This window comes from Rousettus aegyptiacus, unplaced genomic scaffold (assembly GCF_014176215.1).
Source record: "Rousettus aegyptiacus isolate mRouAeg1 unplaced genomic scaffold, mRouAeg1.p scaffold_m13_p_1, whole genome shotgun sequence".
NCBI lineage: Eukaryota > Metazoa > Chordata > Mammalia > Chiroptera > Pteropodidae > Rousettus > Rousettus aegyptiacus.
This window is the reverse complement of record NW_023416284.1, coordinates 31,907,923-31,920,787: the sequence shown is the minus strand read 5'-3', so window position 1 is coordinate 31,920,787 and position 12,865 is coordinate 31,907,923. Positions and strand designations below refer to the sequence as shown.

The 12,865-nt window shown below is 48.7% G+C and overlaps 1 protein-coding gene across 4 annotated transcripts in view; it reads left to right on the top strand.

The window, feature by feature from the left end:
* AGBL4 (ATP/GTP binding protein like 4) overlaps positions 1 to 12,865 on the top strand; it is a 992,639-nt gene that overhangs the window by 884,323 nt on the left and 95,451 nt on the right. For all 4 annotated transcript variants that reach the window (XM_036233744.1, XM_036233741.1, XM_036233757.1 and 1 more), the window contains one exon: positions 6,799 to 6,913. In XM_036233744.1, the coding sequence (XP_036089637.1) occupies positions 6,799 to 6,913 (115 nt within the window). The remainder of the gene's footprint in view (positions 1 to 6,798; positions 6,914 to 12,865) is intronic.

The following is a 12,865-nucleotide window of genomic DNA, read 5'->3' as shown; positions in this document are numbered from 1 at the left end:
TTCAGAAAGAGGAGCCTCAAGGTCACACAGCCAGTAAATAGCAGAAGAGGGCTTTGGACCTAGGTCTCCCAAACCTGTTCATGCTTTTTTGCCCCACTTGGGGCAAAGCTTCGTGCCTGGAAAAACAGCACCTCTGCCCACCCCACAACCGGCGTGCGCTTTACAGACTCAGAGTAGTAAAGTGGCTTACCCACGGTCACACAGCTAACTCAGGACAGACGTGGCCTGGGACCCATCTCCCCAATCCTGCCTTCCTCTTTCCCTATCTCTAACTGTCCCTTGAGACACACAATTCCTCCTTTCTTGAGGCAGCTTAAGTCAGGCATCATTCCCCCACTTCGCCAAAGAGAGACTGAGGCACAGTCTCTTCCAGGGGTCTCTCAGCCCCCTGGAGACAGCCAGGACCACAGCCCTACAGGGCTCAGCTCTCAACGGGATCCCCTCCCCTGCCCACCTTGCTGTGGGGATGGCAGGAGGGCCCACGGCCTGGGAGGGTGGCTGAGATACCTTTGGTTCTGCTAACTTCTTCCCCATTAACTGGCTCAGTGACCTTGAGCGGGAACAGACATGTGAAGCCTGGTCGTCCCCATCTGGCTGGGACCAAGTTTCTCTCCACAGAGCTGCTGACACACCTGCTGGCGGGAGTACAGTGACGACAGCATCCCAGAGCTCCAGGAGCAGGTGTCGTTACGGGAGGCAGAGCTTTGACTTCCTCAAGGCTCTGCTTGTGGTGGGACAGCTCAGCTTCGGCCACCACTCTGCTGCCCTCAACCCCCTTCTGGCCTCTATGAGGCTGAACTATCCTTGCTGGCCAGCTATGACAGGGGGCTTGGTGTCGCCCTGTAGCAGTGTGTGTGCGGCACGGTCTCAAGGTCATAATGTGCTAAGTGGAGGTGCCTGGGGTTGGATCCTGGCTCCTCCACTTAGCACATTATGACCTTGGGGATGTCCCATAGCCTCCCTGTGACTCCGTTCCTTTATCTTGAAAGGGAACTATGATAGGGATCCTGCCTCATAGGACTGTTGTCAAGATTAAATGAGTTAAGATTCATAAAATATTTAGGACGGGATCTGTGGTAAAGTAAGCACTAAATACCTGTTATTAGTAGGGGAGGAGGCAGCACTAAATGAGCCCTTTGCAGGTGTCAGGTATGGTTCCTCTAATCTTTGCGGTGAACCCAAAGCCTAGTGAGTGACTTCTATGCTGTGTGCCTCCCCCACTTCCTCGCCCGCTTCCCAAGAGAGCCGAGAGCCGTTAGCTGAGCCCTCCTTATTTGCGTGCCGCGAAGGTCACGCTGCACGTCCGCATTTTGGCCAGGACTAGACCTGGGTCTTCCTCCTGGCCCAGTGGCTGCTCTTGCATTGAAGCCGACTTCATAATTAAGATCCTCCATAACTGAATTAATTATAAACCTACATTTATGGAATGGTACTGTGGGCAAGGCACATCCCCTCTGGAGGGCGGCATGGGGAGTGGACACGTCAGAGGCTTCGGACTCGGACAGGCCTGAGTTTGGATCCTGCCACTTCCGCCTCCTAGCTAGGGGACCTTCAGCAAGTCCTCCGTTTTCAGAGCCTCTGTTTCTTCACCTGCAAAATGGGACAGCAGTATGGTCCTCAAGGAGGGGGTCAATGAGATCACATACGTCGGTGCTCAGTGCAGCCTCAGGCACACGCGGGTACCAGCCAGGCCCACTCTCCCCTCTTCTCACTCTTCCCATGGTAGTCCTACCGGGTCACTGGGCAGCTCTCAGCTCTACTCTTCAGAAAAGCCGAGGGACGCCCTGAACGTCACCTGGAAAGTTAGTGGTGGAGTGAGGACTAGGCACACGTCTCCTGCCCCCCAGGCTACGCCCTGCTGTTATGTGCACAGGGCCTTCCCTCGGGGAGCTCACCCTCAGGTTATCTTGTGGGGGAAGAGGAGGAGAGACGGGAACACACGCGCGCACGCGCACACACTCCACACACTCACAGCCAGCAGGACCAGCACAGCCCAATATTTTCTCTCAGTAAAGGGGTGACCTTTGCCCCTCCCTTCCTCCCCTCCCCTGCTCTTCTTTCTTCTCAACGCGGTCCCCCAGCTATTCTCCCTCCCCGCCTCTCTCTCTAGCCCAAATAGCCTCGCATAAGCACAACACTAGGTCCACTAAGGGGTTCTCATGGGGCCTTTCTCTTCCCTAAGCCTCTGTCTTCTCATCTGTGAAATGGGCAGAATAAGGGGGTAGGAAGAAGTTACACTTATGAACTTAGGCCATTCAGTGCCAGACTCCCTATGATTCAGAAATTTGGATCCGTCGGGCTCAGCTGAGGGAAGATGGGCCTGGCGAAAGGTCAGCAGAGGGCCTGTCATGGGACCCCCACTTTGGACCCAACCGAGATCCCTGACTGTCTTACTCTAAGCCTGGGCTCTTCCCGTGGCCGTACGCTGCCACTTAGCAGAGACTAGCAGCAATAAACCTCCCGCAGAACTCTCTAGAGAGAAAATCATGCAGGCATACATGCAGATCACTCTGCAAATCAACTCCTGGCTCTTCCCTTCTTGCCTTCTTACTAGAAAGAGCAATACTTGAAGCCAGTAGAACTGGATCTGAATCCTGTCTAGGTCCCTGTGAGACAATCAGCAAGTGATGTCCGCACGCTGACTTTGTTTCCCTCTCTGTAAAATGGAGCCAATGGAACTACCAGTCAATCCAGCTAATGAACATACAGTGCCTGTCACTGGTCCATCTTTCTTCACTCGTGTCACTCATATCTATTGCACACTTTCCTTGTCCTGGCACTGAGCTAGGCACTGAAAAAATAGTGGCAAAGAGGTAAACCTATCCCAGCCCCCTGGGGCTCACAGCCTGGAGGCAAGACACACCCGAACAGCAGATCTGAGCCTCAATCCCCCAAACTCTAGGAAAGGTAACTTTCTTTATTTTCCTATAAAAGAACTCAGTTTCCATTTTAAGGCCCCAAGCTGCCAGGGGCCGGAAACTTAACCTGTCATTTTGGGGTCCCCTTTCCCCCAAATCGCGTAATTTCAGTGAAGAGTTCTGATGCTCCGGGGGGGAGTAGAGAAAAACTCTGGTCACGTGTGTCACCGTCTATCCATACCGCTTCCCTTCCACCAGCTGCGTCCTCGTGACTCTCGGGGCCCCGGTCACTGGAGAGCCCCTGCAGGTCACCACCATGTTGTGACCTGGTTCCTGACTGCAGCCTCTTTCTGTTTGCTGGTGCTCTGCCCTGTCTGCCCCCAACCTTCACCCCTTTGCCTCCAGGACATCTCACCCTCCATGACTGCTTACTCCAGCCTGCATTCCGTGCTGCAGCCAGGGGGCGCTCCAGAACGCCCCCCGTGCTTTGCAATGGCTCCTGTGCCCTTCGTATTCTTTAGCTGGACCAGCAAGTCTGCGTTTCCCTCTCTCGCTTCTCTCTCAGCATCCTCCCAAACCCACACTTCCAGCTAAACCAAGTAACAGCAATGATTGAAACCACACATGTAGGCACTTCCTGTGTGCCAGACACTTTGCTTATGTTGACTCACTGAGATCCTCACAGTAAGCCACAGGTAATTATTCTTCTGCTTTCCTCCTAAGCTGGAACTGAGAGGGGAAGGCCACACAGAGAGTCCAGCTTCAGCATCTTCGCCTTTAGACATGAAGCTCTCCCTGTGGAACTGAAGAGCTCTCTGTTAGCAAGCAAGCCATCTTCTTTCTCCCTTCCCGGCCTTTGTGCAGGAATTCCCCAGCCCAGATCCCTTTCTGAGGCACCTCTTTTGTCTGGTTCATCCTAAGCTCCCACTGAGCTCTCAGCTGCAGTTTTCACCACAGCCTTTGCTTCTCCATACAGTGGGATTGGCTTTCCCACCCACGCCCCTCTGAGGCAGGACCACCTCTTCGTAGTGGAATGCCAAGCTTATCATGTGGACCTCGCTGCGAATGTTTGCGGAATGGACGATAATCAGTTCAGCTAACTCTATACTTTGCCAAAGTCAGATGAATACCTGGGGCCCTTCTACCAGCGGGCACTTATTAGGCACCCGTGGCATGCGCCTCCCTGAACCAAGTACACTGGGAGAAATAACAACAATATTCAGCTGTGGTTGGCCAAGGCTGGCCCAGGGCAGTGACCTCCACTGCCCAGCTTCCCTGTTCATCCTCCTCCTCCGGACTCTAGCCTCCCGTCTTCCTGTCGTCCTGCTTCCTCCCACTTTCCCGATTAAATTAGCTGGAAGGAAAGGACCCTGCAAACTTGTTTAAGAAGGGACAGAGACCAATCTTATCTTAAGAAGGTCGATTGTGCCTCCCCGCAAGAGGGAGATTCTTCTCTTCACTGGCAGGGAGGATTCTTCTGCTTTGGGAGAGAGAAATAAAATAGATGAAACCAGAGACTGTCAGTGTACGAGACATCCTGGAGAATGATTGAGTTCCCTCTCTTAATTTTAAAGATGAGAGTAGGCCCACAGTTTTTCTAGAGGTCACCCCGTAATTGAGCCAAAACTGGAACCCAAGTTCTCTGACTGCTGGCTTGTTGGCTTCTCCAGTTCAGTATCCTCATTCGCAAATTCCATAGTTAGTAAACTTCGCTGACCAGGACACCTACTTCCAAAAGCTGTTCTGTTTTCCACTATCTGCATCATCTTTCAAACTTTGATCTAAGTGAGTTTATTAAAGCACATTATGATTTGTGGGTGCTGTGCCAGGCAGTTAAAATACAGGAGTTCTACCTTAGTCACACAGCAGTCTTCGAGATTAGGTACTATTATCCCTATATCAAAATGAGAAAACCAGTCAGAGAAAGCTGGTAACCTCTGTAGCTAATAACCAGTTCGGATTCAAGTACAGGTCCCCAAGTCCACGTTCTTTCTGCCACCTTGGTCCCTGCAAGGCTTTTGGCCCATGGCCAGGGATGGCATTTCCTCTCCACTCTTACTTCCTCCAGCTTTCTCTCAGATTCCTCTCTACTTCCATCTTCCACACCAAAAACAAAGTGAAGGATCTCCTCCCAATTTTCTGATCAATGAGAATGATTCCTGTTGAACTGCATCTGACCTCAAGCCAAGAGCTGAGTCTAAAACCTCCCCAGTCCTTACCCCACCCTCAGTCTGAGAGCTGGAGCTCTGGGTGGCTGCAGCCTCCAGTCTGGCTTTGTTTTCTCTCATCCTTTTATTAGCTGCCTAATTGGCAGCCCAATTAATCTGTTCATCTGTGAAGGAGGATGGATCACAACGAGCTACTCCATTTCTAGAAGCCACTCTCTGAGGCAGCGTGGCCAGGCCCTGAGCGCAGGCTGGCTCCTTGATGAAGGGCCGCCCGGGAGCCGGGGTCAATTAGTGGACAGATTAAGCAATTATTACCCCCTAACAAGGGCGCCTGGCATCATTACCCTGCCTGTTTACTGGCAAACTGCAGCTTTAATATGAAGACCAACAAATAAATTAGGGCATCTGGTCTACTGCCGCATAGGCCGAGAAGTAAATGATGTCCAACTGGCTTTCAGCTGCCCGTGGATGCTCAGCCTAATGAAAAGCCTGAGATATCCTTCACTGGTCACAGAAGCTCTGGAATGTGATCTGGAGCAGTTTATGATTCCAAGAGCTAAGCGCCTGCTGCTGGGCATGTGGGTTGTTGTTAGTTACCCTACTGCCTTCCTCCTGTCTGTCAAATCCTACTTATCTTTCAGGGCCTAGCTCAAAGCTTCTTTCTCCTTGAGGCCTTTCCTGCTCTCTCCAGCAGGAAAGGCATTCCCCCATCTGCGTTTTGGGAGGGTTTTGTACTCTCCTATTACTTCCTAGCATTACAGTCATTTTGTGGAACCCAAGAGTTCCATTTTTCCCATGAAGGTCTCCATCGAAGAAATAGAAACATGGAGAAGAGTGGGGAAAAGGCAGGGCTCTGAGCTGTTTGTTTCCCCCTACTCTGCTGTAGATATATTCAGGCTGTCACCAGAAAGATACTACGAAGGGGATGTCAGGGTCAGATTTGCACTTTTGGAAGATTCCTCTGGCCATGGTGATGAGGGCACATTCTAAAGGTGTTTGCTGTCACCCAGGCTAGATGTGATGGTGGCCTAGAGTAGAAGAAAGGCAGAGGGATAGAGATGAGGGGCAGATTTGCTAGATTCAAAGAAGAGACTTAGTCACAGCTGGACTGTGGGAGGGGGGGTCATGAGGAATTCAACTTTCCTAAATCTGGTGACTTGGAAGCAAGGATGTGTTAGTGCCAGTGAAAAGCAGAAGGAGTCTGGGAGCATAGGACTGTCAAAATGGGGACAAGAGCAGGGCTAGGGAACACTGAAGAAACCTCTCTCCTCTCATGTGACTTTAGCCAAGTTCCTACTCCTCTCTGCTTCCAGATGTGGCCATCAGCAGCATAAGGGTTTAGATCCCGAAGGTCCTTGACTCCACAGCCATCAGTCCAGTGTCAGCATTTAGCTAACTGTGTCCATTAGAGAGTAGCTCTTAATTTATTGTTCGGCTTGTTCTGCCTCTCCCCCATCTGTCTGTCAAAACACCGTGGGCCATCAAAGGCGCAGGTCAAATGTTATCTTCTCTTGGAAGCTGCTCTGTGCTCTCCACAGGAAATGCTCTCTCCCTCCTGTCCATGGGCTTCAATATTATGTCTTGAACTATTTTTTGGAAACAGAGACATATTTATAAAACTCACTGGGTAGCCCATACTCTATAGCCCCATATCCACAGTGACTAACAACATACACCCAAAATCACTTATTGAACTCATCATTTTCCAAGCTGAGGAGGATGGGCTCCCTCCCTCTTGACACACTTTAACCCAGATTCTTCTCTTTTCCTAGGGATCATTGACTTCCTCATAAGCCAGCACCCGATTGCCCGTGCCCTACGGGAACACCTGGTCTTCAAGATCGCGCCAATGCTCAACCCTGATGGAGTCTACTTGGGAAATTACAGGTGAGAGATGGGGAAGAGTGCTTGAAAGCTGGTAGTCATAAGATGGTGGATAGAAACAAGAAGAAAAATGGGATATATTTTTGAGGAAAAACATTCAGACTACCCATGAGTTCATTATAGGACGTTTCACCCTGACTATTAAGACTGGCTAATGAGCCTTGGCTGTGTCATGCTCAGCCATCTGAGATCACTTGCTGAGGTTTTCTGGGCAGCTTGCTGGACCAGGAATCAGGAGGCCTAATATCAGTTTAGGCACCTACTTCCTGTGTAACCATGGGGAGTTCACTTTCCCTCTGATGCTCAGTTTCTCTTGCATAATGGAGACAGTAATTACTTACCTGAGAGGGCACTGGTAAGCATCAAAAGAGATGGTGGGATGAATGTGCTTTGCAGAATATCCTATGGCTATTATAAGGATTACCATTTCATCTCTGTGTGTCTTCTTGGAGATCATTAATGATGGAGACTGTCATCCCAGATCATCTGAATGGCATTTCGTTTTGGTTTGGGCGTACCAGGTAGCCCCATACGCATTCCTGCACTCATGTCTTGATTTCTCTTTCTCCTAGCTGCACCATTATGTACAACCTAAAATCCCACTGCTCAGGGGATCATCAGCCGAAAGAACATTGAATCCTCTCAGATGGCATTATTACCTGTATTAAACACTCAAGACAACTGACTTGCCCAAAGTCATACAGTTAGTGGATTACTGTCTAACTTTACTGCCCAAATTGCTGATTAGTCCCACAGCTCTCAAGAAAACACTCAAACTCCTCAGGTTTGCATGCAAGGCTCTGTATGACCTGGTGCCTGTCTGTCCACCATGCTGCCTCACCTCCCACCCTGCTGGTTCACCTCTCACCTTTCATTCTGAGTGGCTCTAGCCACACTAAGCAAATCCTAGTTCCCTAGATATGTCTTGTTCGTCTCTGATCCCTTACCTTTAGAAAGGCTGCTCTCTGCCCAGACTCTCCTCATGCCTTCTTCATCTCACTCACTCCCCTTTACAACTCAGCTCATGCTCCTTCTTCTGAAAAACATCCCCCAAACACCCAAACAATTGGTCGCTGCCTTCCCTGAGCTCCCACCAGCCTGGTTATTGAACAAGTTTCATCCATTGCATGGACCTCACTGGCCCTCACTCAGGCCACCACAGGGCTGGGACTGAGCCTTGACAATCTTAGTATATGCCCTGGTGCTTAGCAGCAGGGATCAGCACACAGTAGGTGCTCAAAAAGTATGTGATGAATACTAGTGAAGAAAAGCTATGACTTTACTGATGAAAAAACTGAGGCCAGAGATGAGATAGGACTTGCCCGAGGCCAGTGACAGAGATCAGTCCAGAACCCGGACTGTCTTAGACCCAGCTAGGTTCATTTTAAACAGGCTTGGTTTACTATTTTCCAAGAGCATGGCAATTGGGTCCAGAGGGGCTTCCGCGTCCCCCTGGGTATGAGTTAGAGAGAGCCCCTGGGATGCATGATGCCTTAATTAAAGACAGTTCTGCTTCCTCTGTTAATTGGCACAAGTGATGGTTCATTAGCGCTGGCAGGCTTTACGGCTTGCTGCAGGCCTGAGAGTGATGCCTTCTCACCTTCCCCAGACAGATGCACTGTTAGTGATAATGGCGGTAGGAAAACCATTTGATTTATGTTAACATTTCTGTTTAATTACAAGAGCAGCAGTGGCCAGAGAGAGGTCAATACTGCCTACTTCACACACACATTTATGTCATCATCCACTGTCCAGGGATGATGAGTTGGGAAGAAGTCTGTGACCTTGGCCAAAATCCTTCCCCTCTGTCTGGGTTTCAGATGGTCAGTTGGGTAGTCATGGGGAAGTAGACGCCTTTTTTTTTTTTTTAAATCTCTTTAAGCTCCAGATTTTGTGATTTGGGATTTCAGGATAAAAGAGCTCTAACCCTCAGAAACAGTTCTGTACTGAAGTTTAAGCCCCCAACGTTCTCTTAGTGAGAATGTGATTCTCATTATGAGAGTGGGAGAAAACCTCTAACCACAGGCATTAATCCTGTTGCTAAAACAGCTCTAGGTAGCAACAAAGAGTCTATCAATCATGAGAACTCACTACTACAGATTTGAAGAATGCGGAAAATAATAATAAAGACTCAGAATTGAGAGCTTCAAGGTGCCTTAGAGGTCCTCTACGCCAGCCCCTCCCCGAGCCTACAACAGTTATTTCCCATGGCTTGATGGGACTTGCCAAGGCTTTACGGCAGGGGGGTAGGGAGAAGAATTCAGAGTTTGAGCAGGTTTGGGAAACACAGAGCTAAGCATAGTTAGACATATTCTTTTACAATAAGGATTTTTAGTTTTGAGGATGCTAATAAACAAGGATCTCAAGAGGGGAAAGTAGTATTCAGTGTTTCCCAAAGTTAAGTGTCAAGGAACCTTTTTCCTGTAGAGCTTGTCTCCTTCCTTCATACCCCTCCACCGCCAGCCAGTCCCCAGTGGTGTTAGGGTTTATTTGAAACATTGTGGAAAATGCCACCAAGAATTCTGCATCAAGTACTCACACACTTATCTCATTTAATCCTCATATCCACTCTGAGAAGGATGGCCTTCATTAAGGTTCCCTCCTTGCAAATAACAAAAATCTTTTCAAATTAGCTTAAGTACAGGAGGAAAGGTGGGAGGGAGAGAAGAAGGGTGGGAGAGAAGGAAGAAGGAAGCAAGGAAGGAAGGGAAGAAAGAAGGAGCGGGGAGAGAGGGAGAAAGGGAGGGACAGACTTACAAACAGAGCCAGACCTCACAGGAACTGGTCATGCCGCTGGAAACAGGTTTGGATGCAGACATCGTGCCCTGGCTGCCTCTCTCTCATGCCCTCCGACTTTCACTCTCTAAATATCCCCTCGGGATGTGCAGTCTCTTAAGCCTCGGTGAAGCGAAATGATCTGCCTTAGTTCCTGTGGCCCATGAGGAACAGGCAAGGGTGCAGGTCCGTCTGAGCCAGAGCTGGTGAACCTCCCTGCTGCCTCACACTCCCACTCTAGCCCGCATCGGGCATGCCAGACCCTGTGTGGATAACGAGCCGGGCCTGCCCTCAAAGCGCTTCCCTCGCCCTCCCCCTCCCCTTCCCCCTCCACCTACTTCTCTTGCTTCTACATTAAAGAAATGTGGAATTCAGTCTGAGAAGGACGATCAGGAGAGTTGATCATTCAAAGCTTATGTTTAATAATACATGTATCTATGCTCTAACATTTTATGGTATTTATAGAAAACTAGACAAGGTATACTCTAGCATTTAATAGCAAAAGGTGGCAGCTATACCATGATAGATGACACTCTTTATGTTAAGGGGCAGCGGCATTTACTAACTAGACTGTTGTGTATTCTACTAGACCGTGGCTTACCGGAAGGGTATGGAGGTCCCATACTGAAGTTAATAACAACCAAATTACACTCTGCAGGAGCCGCTTATAATAGTTAGAAGATATAACAGTAGATAACGATGATATTATGGCATACAATAAAGACACAGGGCAGCTATACACTCTGTGTCCCTTACGACACTTCAATTACCCTGGCCTTTTTCTTTTTCGGAGCCTCCAGTATGAAGTAGGTCTCCCATTACGCTCTTTCAGAGCATCCTGTTTTGTCCTTTCATGCCCCAGCCCCCAATCCTGCGTTTGTGACTATTCGTTTAATGGCCGTCTCCTTCTGTAGACTGTAAACCCCGTAAAGTCAGGACTTTGTCTACCAGCACCCCCAGAGCCTGGCACAGAATGAGCCTTTGATGTCTATAGTATCTGGTTGAGTAAATAAACTAAAGAGCAGTGTTTAGTAATCTGCCCTGGCACAAGCTACAACCCCCAGTATAGAGCAGCTATCATTTAAGGTAGTCAAAATCACAGAGACAGAAAGTAGAATCCTGGTTGCCACAGGCTAGAGGGAGAAGGAATGAGGCGTTAATTGTTTAGTGGGTAAAGAATTTCAGTTTTATAAGATGAAAAGCCGATTGAAGACAGATGGTGGTGATAGTAGCATGACATTAAGAATGTCCTTAATACCACTGAACTGTATACTTAAAAATGATTCAGATGGTAAATTTTACGTTATGTGTATTTTACCACAATAAAAAGAAATAAGAATGGTGTGACTGCTGATGCAATGTGAGCATCTTCGTAGAGTCCAGGGGATGGATCTGGGGCCTAGAGGTCTTGAAGGATGACTACTGTCACTTCAGGTAGTGCAGAGCCAAGAAGCTGCAGGAGACTCCTGGATGGGAGGCCACTGGGTTGGGGGGCGATGGGCCGAGTCAGCCTGTCATCAGTTGGCGATCCTCGATGTCTGGCAGTAGGTGCGGCCACCCATACGCCCTGCAGCATTTGCTTCCTCTGCCACCTCCTCCTCCCCCATCACTTTCTTTGCAGAGAATACAGCCCCCACCCCCACCTGTGTACCCCACTATGTTCTCTTCTGAGCATGTGTAATGCACGAGTAGCCTTGCATTTGAAAAAGAGACTCTCCATCTCCATATGACAGTATGAAACTCTGTGTTGGGTTTGCATTTCTTAATTAGGTGCTTGTCATTGTGTATTCCATAGAGCCACGTATAAGTAAACAGTCATAGACCTTTGAATAAATTTATTGGTTTTATTTATGTTTCTGGGCATAAAAATCTATAATTACCAGGTACAGCCTCAGTATAACTGGTATTTAATGACAATTACTTTTTGTTACCATAGAAATGAGTCCAAAGTAGTTACCCATAATTTCTCATTTCCCAAACCTCACACATGCTGAATTGCAATATTACCATAGTAATTGCCTATTAGTCATCATAAAATACGCAGTTACCCAAAAGATAGCAAGATGCTGTGAAATTTCTCATCTTTAGAAAGCCTCAGTGCTTCTTGGGAATGTGGAGGTGGGGGAGAGGAACGGGCCTCCACGGGTGGTGCAGAAATGATTCAGCTTTGTGGCAGGGCCCTGCAGGTACCGCGGCGGAGCGGATGCTGCTGCAATCTGTGGGCCCGCGCCTCCCGTCTCTGGGCCCTGGTGCTCCTCACGTAGCAGCAAACGCTCGAGTGTAGTCAATCCAATTTAACTAAGGTTTGCTGAGGGCCTGCTGAGTGTCAGGCCCTGTGTCGGGCCTTAGGGAAGCAGATGGAAATCAGAGGCAGCCCTTCTCAATGAGAAGCCCTGTGGTTGTACTGAGTGTGTGTGTATGTGTCTGTTTGTGTGTGTGTGTGATGTTATGGAGGCCTAGATAGAATTCGAGCTAATGTCTAAGTGCTTACAAACTATACATTATATATATCATTGCATTTAACTCTCACAGCAGCCCTAGGATGAACCCAATATTATAGCCCTATTTTAAATAGAGGAAATTGAGGCACAGACGTACTAAGGAGCTTGCTCCAGGTTCCCCAGCAGGAATGGTCAGATTAGGTTTTTGACCTTAGGCAGGCCAGTCACAGCCTGCTACCGATTTAATCCCCTGCTACACTACTGAAAACAGTGAGTGCTTCCTTCCGAGTGAGTGACGAGGGGAGGTTTTTGAGAGATGAAGGATATATAGGAGTTCACCAGACATAAAGAGGAGATATAGATTTGCATAGTAAAATATCATCGAGGATGGCAGCGGGTGAAACACTAGGGGAGGTATTTCCGACACACACACATACTGATTGACCTTGTCCTCCTCAACATGCAAAGGAGGAAACATTTTAAACTGTCCAAAACGGAACAAAAAATTAGGTATATAAAACACATGTCAATATCTTTTGTTCTTTGACAGCACAAAAACTGTGCATGTTTCATCAAGCTCGAAATGAAAAACAAAGATTCACAGCAACTATTGTCATCCAGAAAAATCCGCCAGCGCCCTCTTGCCGCGCCTCCTTCTCCACCACAGCCGCGTTTCTCTCACCCACTTGGCGCCTCTGTCATAGTGTTATCAGCCTTGGAGTGGACAGGGTGCTCAGAG